The sequence below is a fragment of the Poecilia formosa genome, unplaced genomic scaffold, assembly GCF_000485575.1.
Source record: "Poecilia formosa unplaced genomic scaffold, Poecilia_formosa-5.1.2 Scaffold147, whole genome shotgun sequence".
NCBI classification, from domain to species: Eukaryota; Metazoa; Chordata; class Actinopteri; order Cyprinodontiformes; family Poeciliidae; genus Poecilia; species Poecilia formosa.
Window position 1 is genome coordinate 198,973 of NW_006800086.1, and position 24,353 is coordinate 223,325.

The 24,353-nt window shown below is 39.9% G+C and overlaps 2 protein-coding genes and 2 non-coding genes across 8 annotated transcripts in view; 3 read left to right on the plus strand and 1 right to left on the minus strand.

The window, feature by feature from the left end:
- stimate (STIM activating enhance) overlaps positions 1-10,266 on the plus strand; it is a 12,111-nt gene extending 1,845 nt beyond the window's left edge. For 2 of the 4 annotated variants that reach the window (XM_007563343.2, XM_007563342.2), the window contains exons 3-9: positions 625-673; positions 747-842; positions 955-1,076; positions 1,328-1,440; positions 1,818-1,895; positions 1,983-2,126; positions 5,179-7,377. In XM_007563343.2, coding sequence (XP_007563405.1) covers positions 625-673; positions 747-842; positions 955-1,076; positions 1,328-1,440; positions 1,818-1,895; positions 1,983-2,126; positions 5,179-5,292 — 716 coding nt within the window. In that variant the 3' untranslated portion in view covers positions 5,293-7,377. Of the gene's footprint in view, positions 1-624; positions 674-746; positions 843-954; positions 1,077-1,327; positions 1,441-1,817; positions 1,896-1,982; positions 2,127-5,178; positions 7,378-9,009; positions 9,121-9,208; positions 9,333-9,913 lie in introns of those variants that run through there. The other 2 variants (XM_007563345.2, XM_007563344.2) reach the window with 2 other exon arrangements.
- On the plus strand, positions 2,608-2,680 carry trnar-acg (transfer RNA arginine (anticodon ACG)). The gene has a single exon. It is a non-coding gene; the product is annotated as a tRNA-Arg (tRNA).
- On the minus strand, positions 9,697-9,768 carry trnae-cuc (transfer RNA glutamic acid (anticodon CUC)). The gene has a single exon. It is a non-coding gene; the product is annotated as a tRNA-Glu (tRNA).
- A 1,894-nt stretch (positions 10,267-12,160) lies between the features above and the next one.
- On the plus strand, positions 12,161-24,271 carry LOC103145768 (inter-alpha-trypsin inhibitor heavy chain H3-like). Of its 2 annotated transcripts, XM_007563346.2 has the most exons (22): positions 12,161-12,329; positions 12,518-12,547; positions 12,876-12,899; positions 14,757-14,911; positions 15,359-15,463; positions 15,591-15,753; positions 15,840-15,950; positions 16,052-16,180; positions 16,278-16,394; positions 17,870-18,038; positions 18,136-18,261; positions 19,168-19,349; positions 19,458-19,643; positions 19,734-19,873; positions 20,765-20,925; positions 21,112-21,147; positions 21,252-21,320; positions 21,900-22,013; positions 22,100-22,301; positions 22,722-22,894; positions 23,192-23,303; positions 23,379-24,271. In XM_007563346.2, exons 1-22 carry the CDS (start codon positions 12,210-12,212, stop codon positions 23,515-23,517), a joined length of 2,763 nt encoding a protein of 920 aa, XP_007563408.1. In that variant the 5' UTR covers positions 12,161-12,209; the 3' UTR covers positions 23,518-24,271. The 2 variants fall into 2 exon arrangements, with proteins under 2 accessions (XP_007563408.1, XP_007563409.1); XM_007563347.2 differs by lacking the exon at positions 12,518-12,547.
- The last annotated feature ends 82 nt before the right edge of the window (positions 24,272-24,353 follow it).

Here is a 24,353-nt window from a genome sequence, read left to right on the forward strand (position 1 = left end):
TTGCGTTCACATCACATCCGGCTGCACATTGCAGGGTGTGTTTGGTCTGAAGTCACAGTTGACGTCACAAATCGAGGTCATCGTTTGCAGTCTCTTCACACTAAAAAGACACCATTAACCCTTGGTTATAGATTTTCAAAACCTTTTTTTGACATTGCTACTTTGTATTCAGTTTGTGATTTACAACTTTTTTCTTTCTTTCTTTTTTTTATTTTTTTCTATTTGTCCTCAGAGACAAACAAAACAGTTCTGCAAAACAAGTGGCTATTGTGAAGAGAGGGAGGAGCTTGACTTGTGTTGGATGTCTCGTTGCTATTGGTAGTGAGCCTGTTCGCATAACCCCTCTCCTCATTTGCTTTAAAACATTGTAATCTTGTTTTGTCTCTCCATCATCAGCTGTTGTTTATTCTACTACAGGCTATCATAGGGAAATATAAAATTTGTTTTAGTTCGCTAATGCCTTTTTAAAGATTTCAGGAACCAGTCTGTTCCCTTTTTTTGACCTGATAGACACATATTTCTTCCTTTCAGTTCATAAAGCATAAAAGCTGAAAATAGTTGATTTAAAAAAAATAAAAATCCTTAAAAATAACCGCCATCTCTGTGGCGCTCTGTTCTTTACAGTAAAACGCTTCAGAGAGCCCAAACATGAAAGGAGACCCTGGAAGATTTGGTAAGTCAAGTGAGCTGATTAACGCTAATGTTTTTTTGCGAACCCTGGAACTAACTCGGCCATCTGGATTCAGGTTCCTGGACACCTCAAAGCAAGCAATTGGGATGCTCTTCATCCACTTTGCTAACGTGTATTTGTCAGACCTTACGGAGGAGGATCCCTGCTCCCTGTGGGTATTTTTCTGGCAACGCATCTCCAAAGAATTTTAAGATTTATGATTTTTACTCCTCTAACTCTGCAAGGAGGTTTCTAACATGTTTTCCCTTTGTCTTCTTTTCCAGATACCTCATTAACTTCTTGTTGGATGCCTCTCTGGGCATGTTGCTCATATATGCAGGCGTGAAGGCTGTCAGTGCTGTTGTTGAATGGAAGCAGTGGGATTCTCTGCGTTTTGGAGAATATGGTGAGGCCAACGTGTGTTTGTCTGTCAAGAGTAGAAGGCTCTTCATATACCTCTTACGTCCACTAGAGGGCAGTAGGCTCTTACATTCTCACACTAAATGTAACTTTGCAACGAGTTAATGCATCAGAAAATAAACACTGACTTGTCGCATGTTATTTTATTGTCGCATGTTATTTTTTTAATTAAATATGAATTAAATTCCTTTTTTCAATCTTTTAATTTTCTTATGGTTTGCATTCCTGTCTGTGTAGGAGAGCCAGTGCAGTGCACTGCATGGTTGGGCCAATGCATCCTCTACATCCTCATCGTGATGGTCGAGAAAGTTCTCATGATGTTGTTCCTACTTATCCCCCAGTGGAAGAAGGTAAAAAAATTCTTTTATTTTTTCCACACCTTTTCCTACATGTTCGGGTAATGTTTTTACAAGACAACAACAAACTTAATTTTATTTCATTGTGATTTTTGTGATAAACCAACACAAGGCAGTGGATTATTGTGTATTAATAAGAAAATGATGCAAGGGGTTCAACATTCTTTTGAGTTTGATTCCTCTAAATAATTTCCAGTGCAAACAATTGTCTTCAGAAATCACTTAAATGGTATTTTATTTCTGGCATATCTGGCCTGTTTATAGAGAAAGATAGCCCTGTTAACAGTTTGACATAAACCATGTTGGAGACGCAGCGAGGTGGTTCTATGCAGCATTATGACCGTGTGTTTTACTGTGTGCTTGTGTCCCAGCTGGCTCTCCTTAATCCCATAAAGAATCCTGACCTGGAGCTGGCCATTGTCATGCTCATCGTTCCATTCTTCGTCAATGTAAGTCCGCTGATGCTTGTAAAGTCACACAACCTCAGTCAGTTCATGCAGATAACACTTTGTTGTTGGGTGCATTGTTTGGTTTAGGCCCTTATGTTTTGGGTGGTTGATAATTTCCTAATGAAGAAGCACAGGACAAAAGCAAAGCTTGAGGAGAGGGAAGAGGACTCGCGTGGGAACAGCAAAGTTCGCTACAGACGAGCGCTTTCTCACGATGACTCAGAATCAGAGGTAAGACTGAAATGGGAAGTTATAACCAACCTCTTAAAAAAAAAAAAAAGTACCTCTCCTTTTCGACTTACAAGAAACCCTTCAAACGTTCAGGTTTTAGCTATCTGACTATTTTTGTTCAGTCCCTGCAGATTGTAGAAAAGTCTTTATAGATTTGGTGTGGCTGACTGTGCCATAATGTCTGGAGTTTGGATCATGCCTTGTAAGAACTTCAGATTTTGTGTATGATTTGTTTTCTTAAGTTCTTAAAGAGAGTAATTCCTCTCTGCTTTTTCACTTTATTGTAAAACAGTTTCAGTTTACAAAGTAGCACTTGCCTGAAGCAGCACAAACAAATGCCAGCTTTGTGGGTTTTTTCACTTCCTTGCCTCTCTGCTGCTGCCCTTGGAGCAAGCCTTTGAGTGCAAATGTGGGGGTTGGGTCATGGGCTGTGCTGGCACAGATGAGCTGTGAAGGAAGCTTTGCTCTGTATGTATTGTGAGGGCCAGTGGCGCAATGGATAACGCGTCTGACTACGGATCAGAAGATTCTAGGTTCAACTCCTGGCTGGCTCGATGCTTTTTCTTTTTTCCACCATGGTATTCTGGTGGATTGTAGCACCATGTGCTTCTGAATATGAACATCTAAAAGAAAAAAATGGCTCTTTAATATTGAACTGAGTTCAAGTAACTCTTTATAGTATGATGAGGAATAGATATGTTCTTTATTTTCCCAATGTGGGGAAATTCAGCAGCAGTGGCTTTCGTTTGGGTCTTAACTACTTCTAAAAGCTGCCCAAGTGTTTAAAATAAAACACAAAGCTGTTTCTTGGCAATATGTTAATGTTTTTGGTGTCTGGAAAATGAGCAGTTTCAAAAATCTCCTGAATTTTTAGTCACATACACTGCACTGTTGCCTAGCAACCCCAGGCAAGCCTTTCCCCTCACATAGAAACCCTAACCCCGTTACCTGGCAACCAAAGCAGAGCTCCAGCATGTTTAGTCAGCTGTATGCAGCTGAAGGAATGTGAAACTGAGTAGGATTATTCTAAAAAATGTACAAAATGTATATTTAGGCATTTGGAAAAAAAACCTGGCCATTTGATTTACAAGCTTATTTACAAGTTTATTTCCTCTTATAAAGATTTAGGAGTCAAGTATTATGTGATTAGTCAGTATTGTGAATGTTATTGGGTTGTGCATATTTTTTATTTGTTATAAGGCTTATGAGATGAAAACATAACGACATTTTCTTGATTAATAATCAAACCCAGGGATCAGGGTTGAGGGCTCACAACCCAAACCTGTGGATTACCAGGGACAGTGAGTGTAGTGGAAGTCAGCACTGTGGTTTGATCTGGGATCTCTGAACTCAAATCAGGTTTTTACATTTTTGGCATCACCACTGTTTTATGTCAAAAAATTTACACGCTTAATGATGTCAAAGGGGGAAATCAAATGTTCTTATTACTCATATTATTCAAGGCTCTTAAGAGTTGTTGTAGACAGTGATGGTTATAGGCAGGAAGGATCTCCTGTAGCAGTCTGTTTTACAGCAAACTTGAAGAGGCCTCTGAGTGAAGACACTCTGTTTTTCTATGACTGTCTCAAGAATAGGATGCTCAGGATTGTTAATAATTTTCTTGATTTTTGTATAAAATCAAAAAAGGTTATTTTAATCACCGGAGCTGTCTCCAGAACAGAACCAGCACTTCTGTATCAGGTTGTCGAGCCTTTTTAGGTCATTGGTTCTGATGCTGCTACCCCAACAGGCGACTGCAGAAGAGATGATGATCTCAACAACAGACTTCCTCAAGAAGTACAGCCTACGCTGTCTGTTGAAGACTTTGGTAGTTTTTCTGTCCTAATGGTAAACTTTGGTTATTTAGTCTCTAGCAGATGTGTTTGGGTTGGGTTGTGTCATGTTTTTTCTGAATGCCTTCTACAAGTTATAACATGACTCTGCCACTTGGGGGCTGTCTGAAGAAATAAATCGAACACTTTTACACACATCTTGTTTCTGTTGTTGGAACAAATTCTTCAGATATGAAGAATTTGTTATATATAATATGGTCAATATATTGAAATCACATAACAAAAACAACTAGCTAGCAGCAGTGTTATTTATTTTTTACCTTTGCTGCTTTTGTTCTTAGTTTTTCTGTGTTCTTTTTTTGTGATTTAAAATTGGCTGTCAGCCCCTCTCAGCTTGCTGAAATTTATGACCAATGAACTTTTAACCTATTCATGTCATGTCCAAAGGGTTGACCTGGGTCAGCAACCTCTCTGTCCCTAAGAGACATTTTTTGTCTTGAGTCCAAACAAAATGTTTTTAGAGCTTTAAAACCTTCATAAGTCAAAATGAGCGAAAATAACATTTTTGTTCTTTATTTTAAAAATCCAAATTATACAGTAAAGTTTTGTTGTTTAGGTTTAATGCATAAACCATACCAAAAAAGTATGTAGTTTGCAACCCATTAACAAAAACAAAACACCACTAGCATCATTCCTTGCGAAACTGTTATTCATATATCGCATGGAAATGCCTAGAAAAACTGCCGAAGCTAGTCTTTTTTAAAAATTATTATTATTATTTACCTTCACATTTTTAAATATTACTTGATTCTTTAAAATCTTTGGACAAAATTATTAAAAGCCACATTCTAAGGAACTGAATGCAGCTCCAGAGCCACAGGTTGCAATGATCCCTGTTAGCGCTGTGAAAAACTGCTTAGAATCTTATCTGCACTGATTGAGTGGTTACAATCCTTAACTTTCTAATGATGCGTTCACACCAAACGTGTTTTGAGCATCAGGTGCATCTGGTTTACATTCAAAGTCGCATTCGAAGGGCCAACACGATTCGAACCGTTTGGAGCATTTTGAGCTGGACAATAGGTCGGCAACAGAAAAGAACAGCTAGAGCGATTCTGACACACCTCCATGTAATGCATGTAAGTTTGCGTTTGGTGTGAATGCAACGCAATGGTTGCAACAAGAAACCCAGTCCGGTATATTCAGATTTGGAATTGTCTTGAAACTTTTCCAACCTACCTTTTCTTGATGTTCCTTAGATCCTTTTCTCAGCAGACGATGAGATGGACGAGTCGGATGAAGACGACGTCCGTCGACTCACCGGTCTGAAGACGGTGAAAAAGAAAAAGCTTCGAATGGGGATTCCCGTTTGATGAGCTCGGCCGCCTTTATGTCTAAAAGCTGTTCTCTTCTCCTCAAGTCCGCCTACATTTCTGTACCTCCGCAAACCACAACAGCTTTTGGTTCTCTTCAAAGACGACACCGTACTTGGAGTTTCCTTCCCTGATCGTTCCCAGAGGATTGGTACGCAAAAAAAATAAACGTTTTTGACTTGGGACGCCGAAACACACTTTGTTTTTTTTCCTCGCAGGTTTACTTTTGGATAATTGCTGCATGTCGACTTTGCACTTTGAGAGAACTGTTGTGTTTGTAGATGGATCAGAAAAAGAACCTGTTCTAGAACAAAGTGCTAATATTTGTGTAATGGGAGACAAATGACACTAATTTCCTGACTGGACTCGTGCGTCTCGAATCATTTCAGTTGGTGGCTTCGAGAGACAGATATCCAAACTAACCAATCTGTGATATCAATTACATTTCCTTCCTTAACGTGTTCCTTACATATTTGAAGCTCTGATGCGACCTTCACTTCAGCTTCGTCTGTTTGTTGTATTGGTACCATCATGGCCTGCGGTGTATAAACCATACCTGTGAGTGAAGGTGTGGACACTCTTTCTCCCTTCCAGCACAGTAACAAACTTAATCACTGTACCTTCTGTGTGATCTTACTTTTGTCAAAGGGAGTTTGTTAATTCACGTGAGTCTAACAAACGAGGACTGTGAAGAGCTTTCCAGTGCCGACTCAGTCTGTCAGACATTTAATGAAGCACTCTCATTTGTTTGGGTTTGTTATCAGTTTTGTTCCTTTGTGTTTTTGAATTTTTGTTTGTTTGTTTAATATTTCGATTTGCATTTTTTTGGGCCAAAGAGATGACTCTGCTTGCCTCCAAAGTGTTTTTCATTCCTGCAGAGACTTTATAGAGGAGCTACTTTTTTTGCACATTCATAACTTCTTTTTTTCTTTTTTCTTGTCTTTGTTTTGTCCTTTGGTGTGTGGAGTTTGTTTGTACGGACTGCAGGTCAGTTCCCTCCTTTACCAATTCGTAGTCGGGTTTCTGACCCACGCCTTGCCCCTTTGTCCCTTCCAAAACCTATTACACCCACGTACGGTTGGCACATCAAGTAGGGTTTTTTGTGTGTGTGTGTGTTTGTTTTGTGGTTGTCAGGTATTTTTAAATATGTGGAGTTTATTAAGACAGTTTGAGGTCCTCTTTTCTTTTGATGTTGTTCATTCTGATCTTTGTTTGGGCAAATTGACAGCTTCTTACCCTCTCAACAAACTGATAAGATAGCTCTTGCACAATCTCAAAAAGTACACTGTTTTATTTCTGTATTTTCCAGACCTGGATAATAAGTACGGGGGGAGAAAAAAGAGTGAATTTGGGGGAAACATTAGATAATTTTGAACTTTATTCTGAATCCCTTTTTATTTTCTTTTTCCTTCCTTCCATCTTTCTTCTCCTCGTCAATCTGTGCTTTCTCTAGTTTCTGCCGTAGTCAACTTTAGTACTTGATATTTTTAAATGGAATGAAATTGAGCCTGCATTTTTCTCTTGGAAAAACATGTAGAAACTTTGAACTAAGAGCAGCCTCCTGGCATTACATTTGTATCAAAGTTGTATAACCATGCTTTCTCATATTGGACTAAACATATAAAGCAGAAAATTACTTAAAATCATCTATTGCAAAAGCAGACACAAAGCGTTTGTATTGCGTGTGCGAATTAATGGCAACTTTTTTTTTTCATTTTGTTTGGGGTACAAAACTGCACAAGTACGAAATGACAAAGGAGGCGAAGTGACCTGCACCTGTTAGTACTTTTTATTTTATTTTTTTTTTGCCTGCAAACGGAGCTTCAGATCTTCAAGCATGAAGCAACACCTGGCGAGCTCTGATGTTCAGAATGTGACTTACTCTGACCTCTAAACTGTAAATTATGAGTGTGGACCAGACAGCTGAGAGAAAGGTGCGTGTGTGTGTGTGTGTGTGTGTGTGTGTGTGTGTGTGTGTGGACGGTGGTGTATATATTCAAATATACCTACAGCTTCAAGCGTGCGATGAAATGACCTCTGGTTCTCATTAACAGTAAACTAAGTTACATAAACTGTGAAGACTTCTTTGCTTGTCATGTTTTCATTAATTTACTTTGGCACAAAGAGACAAATTTGAAGGCAGAAACCCCTTCGCAGCAGTCGGTGTGTCTCTGCAGCTCTTCTCATACTCCTGCGATATTTTAAACGCTTAAATCATAAGACAATTAAAGGACAAGTGATTTATCATAAAGAAAATAAAGGTAGTGAATTTAGTTATTCTTCTGCTTTAAGATTTTGGTCTTTTTTGTATTTATTTTATATTATTGTCATAAACAAGGTTTTTATGTTTAATAACCAAAAAGCACTTTGATATCTATGCCTGCATTGTAAAATGTGATGAACTTAAATGTACAGCTGAGATAAACATGGTTATTTGTAACTTAAATAGACTGTAAATGGGAATAAAAGGGATGCATTACAACTAACTATAGAGTGTTGATAGGGGCTTAGAGTCTCTACTAACTATAACACTAAATGTATCTGGTGCTTCCTTATTGGATTTCACTACTTTAACATTTAATCTCTCAGGTTTTTAATGAGATTTGTACCATTTGGGATTTTCTCTCCCTCCAGTACGGATCCAAGTCATCTAATAATAAAAGATGTAAAGATGTGAATCAACGTACATATTAAGAGATGTAACATCAGGTATTATGTATGATCTCCTGATGTTTATTATTTATTTACTTATTTTAACATTTTTATCCAAGCAAAACCCCAATGAAGGAGAAACCTCACCTCTTAGGTCCTACATAAATAAACCAAATGGATATAAATATAAGTAATGATTTCAAATTAGTTGAGGAAAAAAACTGAACTCTTTATTTAATCCAGAACTACTGTTTGACATATCACCACATTTCTAAAAAAAAAAAAAAAAGACCTGTAATTTTTTTTTTTGATAAAAGTAATTTTTGTAAACAAAATGAAAAAGATATTACCCCCTTTTCTATGGCTGAAAAATGAATGAGGCAAAGAAAATTTTAAAAAATCACTTCTGGCAAAAAATGACTTGAGCCATTATTTTAGGAAGGTGACGATGTGAATGTGTGCTCATTTTCCGTTCTGTCACATTGCCGCATCAAGTGTGTAATTTAAAAAAAGCATTGAGTCAGTTTGCCCAACGTCGTATGGGCGACACCTTTATACCATAAAATACTGACTGGAGTAATTACTAATATTATTCGAACAGTTTGCTCAGTCTTTTTCCTTTTTAAGCTTTGACTTACACAATCATTAAAACCCGTTTCATACGTACAAATAACGTTCGTAAAACTATACCCTCGCCGCCTGTAAATGTAATCTGAAAGCTGGTAAATTTTCCCTTAAAACTGTTCCAACAGTTAAGCCCCCATTTTGTTGGTTCCTGTGTCAACCGTCTGGACGTGCTTTTCACAAACTCCCACACCCAAAATGGAATTAATCGTGGATTAGATCAAGTTGTGGGAATCCCTCTGAAGCAAGGAAGTGATCCTGGGCGGCGGCGAATCCTCTTCGTTTTTTTTTTCTTTTCCGTTCCAGTCGCGTCTCGAATAATCAGCTGTCGGCCTGTGAGCCTTTTGGGAGACCCATTCCAGCTGTACCATCCGTCACGTCACTCCTAATAATACACACTGACAACAATGTTTGGAGGGTCTGCCTGACTCACTGGGTGAGGACCAGGACTATATATAATGTCAGGCTTGCTAGCAGAGAAGGCACACACACAGCAAAACAACAATCAGCCCATCAGAGCAAACTCTTGAAGCAGTAATAACCATGTCACAGGTAGGTTATGTCAGATGTTTTGTTTGTTTTGCAGGCTCTTGCTTCCCTACAGAATTCAACATTACGTTCTTGCTGTTGCACTATTTAGTCAGGCGAGGTGAAAAAGAAGAAGCGGCCACCGATAAAGGAGGAGGACTTGAAAGGAGCTCGCAGTAAACTGGGCCTGAAGGGCGAGGTCAAAAGTAAGACCTATGAGGTCATGGTGGAGTGTGGTAAGTACCGTCTTTCAATAAAGTAGTTTCACTCTGACACTGAAACATCAGGAAATTAGTGCAGTCTTTAAAAAAAAACTTAAAAAAAATAGCTATTCCTCTCTTAGACAAGTGCTTGGTCCAAAAAGTGTACAGTGTTTGTTTTGTACAAAGTTTGCCTGTAAAGCTTAAAGATCAAGACAAGACAGTGAGAAATGAGCAGTATGAAACATTAACTTGTGAAAGTGGAAAAGTGGAAATAAAGTACTGTAGATAGATTAATTTGTGTATGCCTTAGTGTCGTTAAACTGAGAATATCCATATATATATCCATATATATTTGTCAGAATAAAACTAACAAAATGAAGAAAAAAAAAGAAAGAAGTTCCCTGACCGGGAATCGAACCCGGGCCGCGGCGGTGAGAGCGCCGAATCCTAACCACTAGACCACCAGGGAGATGTGGCAATAGAATGATTCCATCAAATATGAGTGTAACAGTAGCATTTTTTTATTTTCTATAGTCGTCATTGTGTTTAATTGCGGTGGGCAGTCGCTGGGTTTAGGTACTTGTTTTTAATAATGTCTGTTTTCCTGTGTTCAGAGCGTATGGGGAAGGTGGCTCCATCTGTGTTCAGTGGCGTCAGGACGGGCACAGAGACGGTTCTTGCTCAGCCTGCTGCTCCGAAGGATCCTTCAGCCAGTGTGTTCGGCAAATAGTCACCGAAGTAAAAAAAAAAAAAAAAAAAATGTCGCTTTCACAGTCATTAACAGGACGGTGGTAAATGTAAAGTGTATATTTGTGAAGCTTAAGGGGGACGAATAAGCTAGTTTTGCTCTGACATTGTATTTTGATGTGGATGTTTGTTATGTTGTACTTTTTTGTATTTGCCCATCTGTTCGAATAAATATTCTTTCCTTTGTTCAAACGTATTGAAAACGTTTGAATTTCCAAAATATTTTTTACTGTTATGTGCTTTTTCAAAATTTTCTCTAAATTTTTAATAACCGTGTTACTTGAACAACACAACTGAACAGTTTTGATTAAAAGACACGGTTTGTTTTTTAAAACCAATATAAATGCAAAAAATGTATAAAACCAATGCTTTTTTTTTTGCACGTAGGTGTCCATTTAGCTGCCAGACTATGCTGTCAGAAGCTTTATATTCTCTGCACAGTGAGCAAATAAAGGTTTAAAGAACCTTACCCCCTAAGCATGAAGACCAAACCTGTCAAGTCTGCTCTGACTAACAGTGGATTTCATAGGTTCTGGTCGGAAAAGGAAACTTGATTGGACTACAGGTGTGAATATTTGGTTCTTATGCACCAAGGATTCTGTGGAGCCATTTGTGTATTAAAGGGAGTTGTTCTTGAATGCCAAAGAGGGCAGATTTGATAAGTTGTGGAGTGAGGAAGAAATACCTTGATAGTCTCCCCTGGTGTTTATGTGACACTGTAGAGGTCTGTGCTAGAGCAGATTGACCAACCTCATGAGACTACGCAGATATCCTCAAGCAGAAGAGGGGTGATATTCTAAAAATGTACATTGCAGGCTTTTGAATCGCAGAAAAAACACGTTATAGCAACTCTTCAAGCACTTTTGGATTTAGATAGCAAACCAGTTTGCCAGACACACTTTGACTCCGTATCATTAGTCAAAAGAGTTGATAATGTCTGTGTTTTGCTTCGAGTGGGCCTATCTGAGGTAATGTTGCTGTAAGTGGGAGTGTTGGGTGGATGGTGAGCTGAGCCTGCTCCGGAACAAAAAGGCCCTTTTTGTTTCAGTGTGTGCAACGCAACACACTGCCAATACGGAGGAAACATTTTCTCGACAGCAACCTCGCAATTAGCCTTAGCACTCGAACGTACAGCAGTGACGAGATTCCTGGTGATGAAGGGGAACACAGAAGTGTATTTATTCATTCTTTTTTTTTCTTTTTAGTTTCATTTTTGCTTCAATCGTAAAACCCATAAAAATTGTAAAATAACACGGCAGCTGTTATTTCTGCCGTGTTATTTGGGTGAGTTTCCCCAAATTCACCGCTTAATGAATTTGGGAAACTAGTGTCAACAGAGACACACCGTGCTATGAAACTGACTCGCCAGATGAAAAACAGAGCCCTTTGCCAGTTCAAATACAGATACAGCTCTCAGAAAATCAGAGTTCCAGCTCGAAAGTCACACAGAGCTTGCTTTGGAGCTATGGCAAGAAAACAGTTTGGTTATGTTTTAAGGTGTGCAAGAAGCACACCGATACTCAAAGTCTTAAGCGGTAATTTGCACAGAGTGATGATTATATTTTCGACTTAAATTGTTTGATGTTTATTTCCAGTGCCGGAAATTGGCAGACATAAAACATGGGGGTGGGACAAAGTACACAGTATTTCAACATAGCACTCACTCACCTTGTTTTTGCAGGGATAACCGAGCTGCAGCACAGATACCTCACTGTGGCGCGGCATGGATGTGTTAGTTACATCACACACTTATCTCATACACTAAATAAAGTCATAATTGTTAGTGTGTGTATTGTTTTTCTTCTATATTTTTCAGCTACAGCTTTCTAGCTAGTTTCATTTACTTTTTTTTTTGTTTGTTTTCTTTTTTTTTGTTTTGTTTTTCTTTTTGCCAAATGTAAGTTTAGTCACAGGTTGAGTTTGAGTGGAAGCATTCAGAAATCCACACCTTTTTTTTTCTTTTTTCTTCTCCTTCTTCTTCTTTCAGCTTTATAAGTACCGTGTTTGTACCTCCAGGTCTCCAGCCAGCTGAGCCCAGATCTTCTGATCAACAGTTAAGGGTCAGCTCACCCGCCCCCTCCGTCCCTCCTACCGGAGCAGAGAGGACTTTATTTTCCCTCCCCTCAGCTCTGAAGCGAGTCAGTGTTTGTTGGGTGTTTGGTCATGTCTGGTCCGTTGGGTGTCCGGCTGCTGCTGCTGCTGCTGTGGGGCTGCGGCTGCCTCTGGCTCGCCAACCCAACATCTGGAGCGCTGGTCATCTTCGAGGACGATGAGGCTCCGGAGGTAACTCGAAACTTTCAGGTGTAGTTGATTGGTGCCGTTATATGAATTAGTTTCAAAGTCTGCGTTATCTATTAAGCGGAATATAAAACTATATATATATATATATATTATCTTACAAGCTGAAGTAGCGTATGAATCACCCAAATTTTTTTCTCCTCTTATTTTTTGGCAACACATTTGTGTTACAGGAAATGACGGGAGCCACCAAAGTGCTTCAGGTGCTTGGCTGAAACAGTTTTTTTTTTTTTTATGTTGGTGAATATAATGTATTCATTTAATTCATTTGACCAAATCATACTTAAGCGTGCAGAATTTAATTTACGTTGGTGGATATAATAATATTAAGTTTCAGTAATTTAATCAACATTGCTATGACCGAATCATACTTAGGCATGCAGAACTTAAAGTTCTTCTGGAGGGGAAATAAGTTGTAATTTATTGCACTAATTAACACAAGAATTTCAGCTGGAAGGTAATTGTTGCAATTTTGCAATGTTTAAATCTAAATTCCCTGTCTTGTTTTTCTGTTTGCTCCCTTTGTTGCAGAAACGAAGTACAAACGAGGCAATGGTAAGCTCATTATGTGTTCTGTCAACGACAGGAGACCCTTTAACTTTTTGGCGTTTATTCAAGTTGCAACCTCAAACTTCAATGTGTGCCAGGCTTGAAGTATCAAGGAATGTTCATGTGTTGGGATGACCCAGTCAAAGTCCAGACTTTCTTTCTTTCTTTACTTATTTATTTATTACATTTAGTATGAAAGAAAGTCTTCTGTAAAAGCCGTGGTCCCTTTTAAATATCTACTTTAAGCAAATGTAGATATTTATGTGAGATAAAGCAAAAACTAATGCAAATAATTGTATTTTTTGGAAAAAAACCCAGTGAGTTGGTTGTCGTCATTATTCTCAGTGAGAAGTTGCAGACTCATAACAACACTCCCAGGGTGTAAGAGGTGACGTAATGTCTCCTAAACACCGTTTCCTAGCTACGATGTGTGTGGCATCTGCATCGTGGAAACTGCATGAAATTTTGCAGCAACCTTCTGTCCAAAATAACTACGTTAAAAGATGAGCTCATGACGAACAGAAGCGTGTCAGAAAGGTGCCGGTGTGTCGTCACTTTGTGTAAAAACGGCATCTGGAAGCAAGAGTTTGGTTCAAGTTAGTAATCATTAGTCCTGCTTCCAAAAGCTGCACTTCATGTTGTACTTACCTTGTTCTTGTTCTTGTCCTTGTCCTGAATCCGCACAGAGGATAAAAACTGCGACTGTGTCGATTGAAATTAGCTTTTTTTGTGTGTGTGTTTACTGTGTTTGTCAACTTAAGATTATCGAAACCGTTTGCCAAGTTTTGTTTGCACACAAGAGCTCAAACTGGAACTCTTTGACATGTTAGTCAATACCAAAGTGCATTGTACAAGTATTCATTCATTTACCTGAACCTTTCCTCACTTTTTCACCATTCCGCCCAGACTTCAATGTGATTTATTGAGACTTCTCTGACAGACCAACACACAACAATAGAGAAGAGAAACAGAAAGAATATGTGATTTTTCAGTTATTTTACTCATAAAAATCTGAAACGTGTGGCGTGTCCGCGTATTCAGTCCTCTAGAGTTTGTTGAAACAATCTTTTCATGACATTACAGCTTTGCAGGTATTTTTTGTTGCCATTCTTCCTTGTGAAATAGCTCAAGTTTAGTCAGACTGGATGTAAAACGTCTGCTTAAAAACGTGCTTTACAGTCTTACCTCAGATTTTTAGCCGGCTTCATGGTGGACTTGAACTAGGCCAATCTAACACAATGGATTACACTTTGAGCGAAACCATTCCGCTATTAGATTTTATTCCGGGATGGCCCTGTACTTAGCTCCATCCATCCTCCCATAAGCAGAGCCAAGAAAAGCGTCCCACATTATGATGCTTCCACCACCATGCATCACTGTGGGGTCGGTGCGTTCAAGGTCACCAGAGCATGACCCGTGCCAAATTTGTGACTTCCTGTCATCCTTGGCTTATTTAAAAGGCAATATTTTTTAACTATACAAAAAGTGGACAATATTTTAAGAAGTGTGTGAATCCATAAGATAAAGGATTACGTTGGATTTAATTTAGAAGTATCAGTGTAAGGCATAAGGCCCGAAGACATAAGCAATCCACACTTTTCAGACTTTTTTCTTAGAAAACATGGAAAGCCATGTTACTTTCCTTCCACTTCCTAATGTTGTGCTATTTTGTGTTTTTCCCCCATCGACTCCCAATGCAATCCAATGGAGTTTGTGACAAAAGAGCTCACAGACTCTCTTGCACATAGTTTCTCAGGCGAACAAACAAAAGAAAGAATTTATCATTCCAATGTCAACAATATGAATGCTTACATTTAATTTTTGGATGACTAGTCTCCCTTGCTCCTTGCCTCCCGTACACAGGTGGAAGTGCTCAGCGTGACGGTGGACTGCACCGTGACGAACCGCTTCGCCCACACCGTCATGACCTCGGTGGCCCTGAACAAAGCCAACACGTCAAAGGAAATCTTTTTCGACGTGGAGCTCCCAAAGTCTGCCTTCATCACAAATTTCAGCATGTAAGCTAGATTTCGGTTTCTGTTTTATCTCAGACTAAGTTTTTCGGGTCTAGTTTCTAGTCTAAATATCTCAGCAACACTAACTTATGAGCAATTTCTTGGCAAGACGTAGGAGCTTGTTTTAATTCCTTAATAGTCAAGAAAAAGTTCTTGTTCCATTGAAAGATTATTTAATTTATAACATGGAGAAAATGTCTTGTTATGAATGAAATAATCTGTCAATAGTACAAGGAGACTTTTTCCATCACTATTTAGGAATTATTGACTTAAAACAAGCTCCTACGTCTTGCTGAAAAGTTACTTGTAAGTTAATTTGTCATATTTCAAATGCAGAAAGATATTTAGACTAGAAAGAAGATGAAAATTACTTGGTAAGGTTTTGTGTTTTTGCAGTGAAGCAAAGCAACACATATTTCTTGCATTGTCTTTTGTGTTTGTGCTACTCAGGGAAATTGAAGGGAAGGTGTACGTTGGAAATGTGAAGGAGAAGGAGAAAGCTAAGAAACAATATGAGAAAGCCGTTTCGTCCGGACAGACGGCGGGACTGGTCAAGTGAGTCAACAGAGACACAAACCAATTTCTTGCAAAACTGACGTTCTTTAAAAGCCACCTGCTGATCTAGCTTAGGGAGCAGAAAGAGATACCCATGTGTGTGTGTTGTTTTTTTTTTTAACTGCAGGGCTTCTGGGAGGAAGATGGAGAAGTTTTCTGTGTCGGTCAACATTGCAGCTGAAAGCAACGTGACTTTCATCCTGACCTACGAGGAGCTCCTTCAGAGAAAACTCGGCCAGTATGAGATTCTGATCCGAGTCAAACCCAAAAGTCTGGTCGAGCAGTTCCAGGTGAGTCGCCAGATGATTCATTTTCATTTCCTGCTGCCTCCTTATGATTCGATAAACGTAGTCACCGGGGTCTCTCCCGGAAACAGATTTCGACCAACATCTATGAGCCTCAGGGCCTGTCTCACGTTGATGCCCACGCCACTTTCCTCTCCAACGAGCTGCTCCCCCTAGTGGAGAAAACAGTCCTGGAAAAGAAGGTGCCTCTCTCTTTGTCGTTTTGACTCTTTGAATGACTTTCGTTTTTCCTTCTTGTTTAATATTCAACACAGATCTCTCACTTGTCTTTTTTTCTCGTCAGGCTCACATCTCCTTCTCTCCAACCGTGGAGCAGCAGAGGAAGTGTCCAGGCTGCGACGGGACGCTGATAGACGGCGATTTCATCATCAAGTATGACGTGAACAGACAGGAGAGCGTCGGGGACATTCAGGTGCGCTACGATCTCAAATCACAGTTGAGTCATGTTGTTTGTTTGGCTTGCATATATTCGGCCATTTAATGCAAGTTGTGACTCTGTTTCCGTCTAGATTGTGAACGGCTACTTTGTGCACTTCTTTGCGCCCCCTGACCTGCCCAGGGTGCCTAAGAATGTGGTGTTTGTTATCGACAGGAGCGGGTCGATGAGCGGCACAAAGATGGCGCAGGTGAAAACTCTTCAGACTCTTGGGGCAGCCATTTTATTTGTCATTGTCAAACAGCTGTGTTCCTCTCATAACGACAACAGAAACATGGAGGGGGGGCAAATGACCTGATTTAAAGCTCACATACACCAGCTGTTGATACCGTGTTTCGCTCCGTTTAAAAAAGGGGCAGTGTTATATGAAGTCAAATTATTTTTAGCTTTACATTGTATTGCATCAATATATATAAACATGCCTGGAGTGCTGTTTTTGATTCTTTCATGCATGTTTAAGAAATCTTTTGATTTCCCTCTTATAGCCATTCTGGGTGTGACCCCCTGCCCCCCACTCAGCTCCTTCAAGTAGCAAACACCTGGTGGAACTGCCAAGCTTTTCATATAGGAACTACTTCTCAGTGCTTCCCTGGCAAAAAACATTGTCCGCAGCTCGATGGAAGAATTTTGAGATGACGTGATAAAGGTGGCCCAATTTGAAGGTGCTACAAAACCTCCGGTTTCTGTAAATTCTTGGTTTGTCTTGCATGAATGTGTCGAGATCTCGACTGAGTTGGCCACTCCAGAACCTTCACTTTGTTCTGCTGTAGCCAACGACGGGTCGACTTGGCCTTGTGTTTTGAGACGTTGTCATGTTTGAACGTCCGAAGACGTCGCAGCTTCCGGGGCTGATGAGTGAAAATCCTCCTCCAGTACTTCCTGATGACAGACTGCATTCATCCTGTGATCAATTGTGATTAAGTTCCCTGAGTCTCTGTAGCTCACACATCCCAAAACACCAGTGACCCACCTCCGTGCTTCACAGTAGGAATGGTGTTCATTGTAGGCCTTGTTGTCTCCTCTCCAAATACAGCACTGTTTGAACCAAACCTGAACTGTTTGGCTAAACAGTTCAGGTTTGGTCTCATCACTCCTTGGTGCTTTGTAAGAAGGATACTTTGTGGCATTTGCATATTAATGGCTTTCTTCTGGTGATTCAACCAGGCAGTCCATTTTTCTTCAAGCGGCTCCACAGCCACGCCGCTTTTTTTTCCAGAGTTGCTCGCTTCAGCTGAAGGCGTCTATGGGCTTTTATTTGTATCCCAAACAATCGTTCTTGCAGTTGTTGCTGAAATTGATGATTTAAACCAAACACATCACATGTGAGGACGGTTACCTTCAGTAGCAACGTTTGTGTCGACTTATGTGCATGTTTTGAAGGTCATAAATCACAAAGGGAATGTAAACTTTTGATCAGAGTCATTTGGGTAGTTCCTGGTGTCATTATTGATTTGAAAAGACTAAACGCAGTCGCTTCACCAAACTACTGACCACATGAGAAAGAATGTTTGTGTTTTTTTTTATCATACATCTTCTCTGAAAAATGTCCAAGGAAAAAAAAAAAAAATTCTGTCAGTGTATGTAAATTTATGACCACGACTGTGATCATGAAAGCTGCTGCTTCAGTGCTGGCAGGGGTACGTTTTGATCCCAGAACTTTTGCAGACCCGAGATGCACTGGTGGCCATTTTGGAGGACCTCCATGAAGACGACCACTTCGCTCTCATCCAGTTCGACTCCGCCATTCTGTCTTGGAAGGAGTCTCTCACCAAAGCGACCAAAGAAAACGTGGCCGAAGCAAAGAACTACGCCAGGTCAATCCGAGACAATGGAGGTCAAGACAACAAAAAAGTTTAATGTGTCACACTTCCTGCATTTAATTACCGAGTTAAACAATTGACAGTTTGCCTATTTTGCTTTATTTTGCCAAGCTACTGATATTAACCAGGCAGTGCTGGATGGAGTAGAAATGCTGAAGAGAGACAGACAGGCGAACCGGCTCCCTGAGAGAAGCGTCGACATGATCATCTTACTGACTGATGGAATGCCAAACTCTGGTAAGTGTTTCCATACAGCGGCTTCCAAAAGTGTTCACGTCTCTTAAACCTTTTTCACAAATTTGCATCGTATAACCTGATTTGGCTTGAAATTTTAAGAGACAGACTGAGATTTTAAGCATAAAATAGAAGGAAATAATATACAGTTCTGTATGTATCTTTACAAATAAATGCAAACACATATTGATTTCACACAGAGTCGAGGAGAGCATGACTCTGTGTGCCTTTGTATGAACTGAGCATGATTCTCTAGAGGTGGGTAATTTTTTCCAGGGGAGCCCCGGGCCCCTCTCAGCCCCCTCTTTTGGTCGCCTCTGTGCCAGCAGAGCTGGAAGTCTTTTTGGATGCGTTTCGATAACCTTCACGTATCTAGAAACTAAAACGTTCTCAATTCCTTGTAAAATATCCACAACCCAATCAGAACGGTTGCGGACCGTCAATGTGTGGCAGTTTTCAAGTCATGCCACACCTACTTTGACTGGGCCATTTCAACACACAAATGTGCTTTGTTTTAAACCATTTCATTCTAACTCTTAAGCGTCTTTGCGCTCGCCCTGCAACTCCGTCCAAATCAGTATCACTGTTGACCAACTTCACTCTACCTGCTTTGTAGCTCCTGTTTATATATTTTATCTTTCTTCTTCTAATGTTTTACATTGAATATGAATCTTTATATCTGGAGTGTTTTAATGTGTGTGTGAATTAATCTAGGTTGCCTATTGTAAACCAATATATACACACAAGTCGTTGAGTATCTCTAGCACATAAAATCCCAATAAACCACAAAGAAGCTTGTGGTTGTAATATGGCTTAAAGGGCTTCGAACACTTTTACTAGGCATCATATTGTGAGATGGTACTTTGTACTTTGTATTTATCATAACACTTTTTGCGTGTGCATCCGAAGGCGTGTCTGACATCCGAAAGATCCAGGAGAACGTGCGTTCTGCCGTTGGGGGAAACATGTCTCTGTTCTGTCTCGGATTCGGAAACGACGTGGACTACAACTTCCTGGATGTGATGAGCAAAGAGAACAAAGGACTGGCTCGCAGGATCTTTGAAGCTTCGGACGCAACCCTGCAGCTCCAGGTGAAGCGTTTGAGCGTTTGAGTTCTGCGTGGCTGAAACGAATCTGACGTTTTTGGGGTGGGATGCAAAAATGGAATCAACTGAAATCTTTTCTGAAATCTTTTGCAGGATTTCTATGAAGAAGTGGCCAGCCCGCTGCTGTTAGAGGTGGACCTGGTATATCCAGACAATGCAGTCGACTACGTGACCACCTCTCACTTCCCTCAGTTGTTCAACGGCTCGGAGATTGTGGTGGCGGGTCGGTTGACGGACAACGACCTGGACAACTTCCTGGTGGAAGTCCTTGGCCAAGGCGTAAGAAATAAACACTACATAACAAAATGTCAAAGGGTTTCGATGGGTCTTCGTCTGTCCCATTTAGAGTAACTTTTCTTTCCTCTGTAGTTTGAAGATAACTACAAAGTGCAAGGCCAGGCCAGTGTTTTTGACTGGAACGTGATGTACCCGGATGAGACTTACATCTTTGGAGATTTCACCGAGCGTCTGTGGGCTTACCTCACCATCCAACAGCTCCTGGAGAAAAGGTCTGTTGCGACCTCTGGTATAAAAAGCGATAAGAAAGAAAATGAAGTACCGAACGCATCAATTTGAGACCTATTGGCATAAAATCTGCTCTGAATGTCAGTAGCAACCCCAACTAGTCCAGATTCACAAGGAAACTCTTCCAATTAAATTGAGGATATTACGAGGGAAACCAGACATTTTCATCTGCTGGTTAAAAAGAGCTTTTTTTTTATATACAATCCAAGTCATTTTTTTCATCAAAGCTACGTCAATTTCTAAAGCAGCAGAGTAAGGAGGATTCATTATAACTTTCTCCAAAACATTGAGATGACTAAAATTACCTTCCAACAAGGGAGGAACGCCCAGATGATGATGTCTGGCTTTTGGAAGCTTTTGATCAGTTTTTTCACAACATTTGAGTGACATGATGCCACACCACCAAGAGCTGGGGGCGTTTGAGGTGTTTCAAGTCAAAAGAAATCAGGAAGAGAAGAGAATCTGGCTCGTTCTTGGCTAAAAATTCCCACAAGTGTAAACAGAAATGCAAATCCTCAGCCGGCACTCCATCGAGGAAGGAGATGGGTTCTGTGTCCCCACAGATGAACATAGTTTGGTGCCAAATATCCAAATGAACTGCACTATTCCACCTTAATAGACATAAATTACTTTCTGCACTCATCTGGGCTCATTTCTTTGTGACTGCTACTTGAGTTGTAATGACATCCAATGCGGTTTTGGCCTTTCACGAGAAATCCACTTGCTGAGAAAAGATGTCGACATGTTTAATCCTGGTTTTCCTTGCTGGTTGTGTCTTGAGCAGTACTGATTAAATTGTATTTGTCAGCCATTGCTAAATAAAAACACAATTTTGATGGCAACAAATGTTTATTTTTTTCTTTTTCTTATCACAGTAAGACTGGTACAGCGGATGAAAAGGCCAATGCCACAGCCAAGGCCCTGGAAATGTCTCTGCAGTACAGCTTTGTCACTCCTCTCACCTCCATGGTGGTGACCAAGCCCGAAACAGAAGACGGCACAGACAGCCCTCTCATTGCGGACAAACTGACTGAAGGTAAAAAAAAAAAAAGAAGTTTTCCTCCCCTCCAATTTATCCGGTCAACCTTTTGGTGTAGAGTTAAGCATACGTATTTGAAAGGAGCAAACATGTTAATAATAATATGCATCATTAACATCTTTAACCGGATTTTTTTTGGTACAACATGTGTTAAGTTGCCCGTTGTTTAATCTTTTTTCACAGAGCAAAGACAGCAAGCAGAAAGACTGAGACCAATGGGTGAGACGATCCTTTTCTAAAATAAAGATAAAAAAAAAACAACTACCGAGTTTCAGTGATTTATTAAATTATTATTATTTTTTTACTTGTATTTCAACGTACAGCATACTCACGAGGTGCATCGCATTTCATCCCTGCCCCAGTACAGTATGCACCTTCTCCAGTGTATTTGGGTAAGTACATTTCATCCCCGAAGACATTAAAGAAGGATGAAGACGGTTATATTGCTTATGTATTATCTAATCTATAAGAAGGTTTGTCTGAATGTTGATTCGTTGCGATTTCTTAGGTTTCTTGTTTGAAATATTTGTTTTCTTGCTGACAGAGAAATTTTGGTAACACTTTATTTGAAGGGGTGAGCATAAAACTGACATAACACTGTCATAAACATGACATAATACATGTTATGAACATGAAGGAGTCTGTATGAATGCTTATGACTGTTGTCATGAAATACCATTTGGTAAATAATGACACTTTTAATGCAAATTTGACTCTTTTAATTGACTTTTAATGTAGGATTTAATGCAACTTAATGCTAAGTGACACTTTAATGCAAACTTGCATTAAAAGCAGCAGAAGTTTGTTTTGATCTTGGTCTCTCCTATCGTCTGTTAGCTTTAGCTGCTAGGATAAGCTAATTCGGCTTTGTAATAATTAGAGATGTTAACGACAGAACCGAGCTTAAGAAAATCCCGAGCTCTCACTCCTTTTATCGATTTTAATTGTTCCTGCCACTGTCTGTGCTGCAGTGGATGGAGATCCCCACTTCATTATAGAGCTTCCTGGGAGAAACGACTCTCTGTGCTTCAACATCAACAACGCACCGGGAACCATTTTCAATCTGGTCCGTGATCCAGAAGCAGGTTGGCAAACCAGTTTCAAACAGCCCGCCCCTCCAAAGTTTGACCTTTCCATCCTTTCTGCACTGATTCCCATCATCTCTCCTCAGGTGTTTTTGTCAACGGTCAGATCATAGGAGACAAGAAGATTCCTCCTGATGGGAAAATTAACACCTATTTTTGGCGTTTCGGCATCGTCCACCAGACTTTGGGCGTCAGTCTGCTGGTGACCACTCAGTATATCTCAGTTTCGCAGGACGGTAAAGACGCCAAGCTGCTGTGGACGGATACAGGCTCTCTCAAAGGACCCAAGTGAGTTGAAGCAGTTTATTGTTTTCACACCAGGAACTCGGAGTACGCTGAGCTCCTTGAACTGCTGACTTTATAGCAACTTGTGCCTGGTTTAGTTGCATGTTTTAAACAAAAACTATAGTTTGACTTTAGTTTGATCAGCTCCACCAAATCCTGTTTTTCGTCACCCATGTCTACCTAATCGTCTGTTTGTTTCCTCCCAGGAGACTAGCATTGAAGTAGGTCCAGTTGGGTTAATCCAGGCAAAAACAGGGATGTTAATTCTTTTTCAACCTACCGTTTCTGCTGTAAAAAAAACAAACAAAAAAAACATGTTTTTTTGTTTCCCATCAAAAGGAAAACCGTTGTGCTAAGGGAAAACTTTAAAAGCGTTCTTCAGATTATGTTAATTGTGACCGTCTTTGTTATGTTGTGTTCCAGCGTGGATGTTGTGGTCACTAAAGATGGCAGCCTGACTGTAACGCTAAAGGACTCCGTTAAGTTTGTGATCCTGCTCCACAAAGTGTGGAAGAAGCACCCCTACCACCGGGACTACCTGGGTTTCTACACCCTGGACACCCACCTGCTGTCCCCTTCTGTTCATGGCTTGCTAGGTACGGCATGATGGATACAGCTCTGGAAAAAATTAAGAGACCACTTAAACTAATCAGTTTCTCTAATTTCATTTTTTATAGGTATTTGTTTGAGTAAAATTAACATTGTTCTTTTACTGACATGTTTCTGAAATTTCAAGCAGAAGTTTAGTGTTTATTTGCAGAAAATGAAATAGTCAAAATAACAAAAAAAAGATTTTCTGACAAGATTAGAACCAGGGAATATCGACCAGATTTAAATTTACTTACCTTGTGTTGTTTGAAAAATAAATATGCTTGCTTTAATCCGTCCTTCAGGCCAGTTTTACCACGGGATTGAGTACGAGGTGACAGATTTACGTCCCGGGGAATCTCCAGAGAAACCAGACGCCACCATGTTTGCAAAAGGACACCAGCTGAACGTGACCAGGTAAGTGAAGAGAGCGGAGCTGGTTGTCGTAAACGTCTGAATGCGATGCCGACCTGTCCTCCTGGATCCACACAGAGGCTGGCAGAGAGACTTCAGAAGAGACGTGAAGAACGGCGACAATGTTCCCTGCTGGTTCATCCACAACAACGGATCGGGCCTCATCGACGGAGCGGCGGCAGACTACGTTGTGTCGAGCCTTTTCACTACGGTCTGAAAACAAGCAGCGTGTTCATGTGCGCTACTAAATGCGATCAAAATCAAGTTTATTAAAACAGTGAGGAAATTCGGCTTGACACTCTTACAGAAAACAGAACTGTCTTTTTTTTTCTTTTTTTCTTTTTTTTTTCCAATATTGTGGCAAATTTCCAGGATTAAGAAGAACTTTGTTAAAAACACTGCTGGGTTAAAAATGAACCCAGTTTGGGTGATTTCCCCTGTTGTGGACAATTTCAGTACTTTAAACTGAATGAATTGTAGACTTTGTTTTTTATTCTGCTGTTAAAATAATCAGATTAGTAAACCAGACAACAACGAAAAATGTTAAGATAACAGGTTCATAATGTGCATTATGGGTCAGTTTTTCTCTTTGTTAACCCCATTTTATGTCTACATGTTGCCATGTCATCATCGCCTACAAAGTCCGTTTTGTAAACGAAAACAAAGCATGTCACACCCGTGTCTTTTATCATGGCGTATCGGTTTATTTCTGGCATTCCTGATGACTTACGGAAATAATCACACAGATTCTCAGATCTCACAGATAATTTCATTGTGTTGTTTTACATTTTCTAGAGAATTTATACAACTACACCACATTTCCATTTTCTGTGGTTTGATCCTCACATCTGGCGTTTAATGAAAGATTATGACCCTCGATTAAACCAAAATAACTGATCGCATTATGGCGAGGGCGGGATGCATGGATGACATGTTTTTGTTTAAAATAAATCACTACACTACAATAAAACACATTCTAATTGTTTTGTTGTTATTTGGTTCATTTAGACAAGTAATGCAGATTACATGCTCCACGAAAAAAAAAAAATGGTG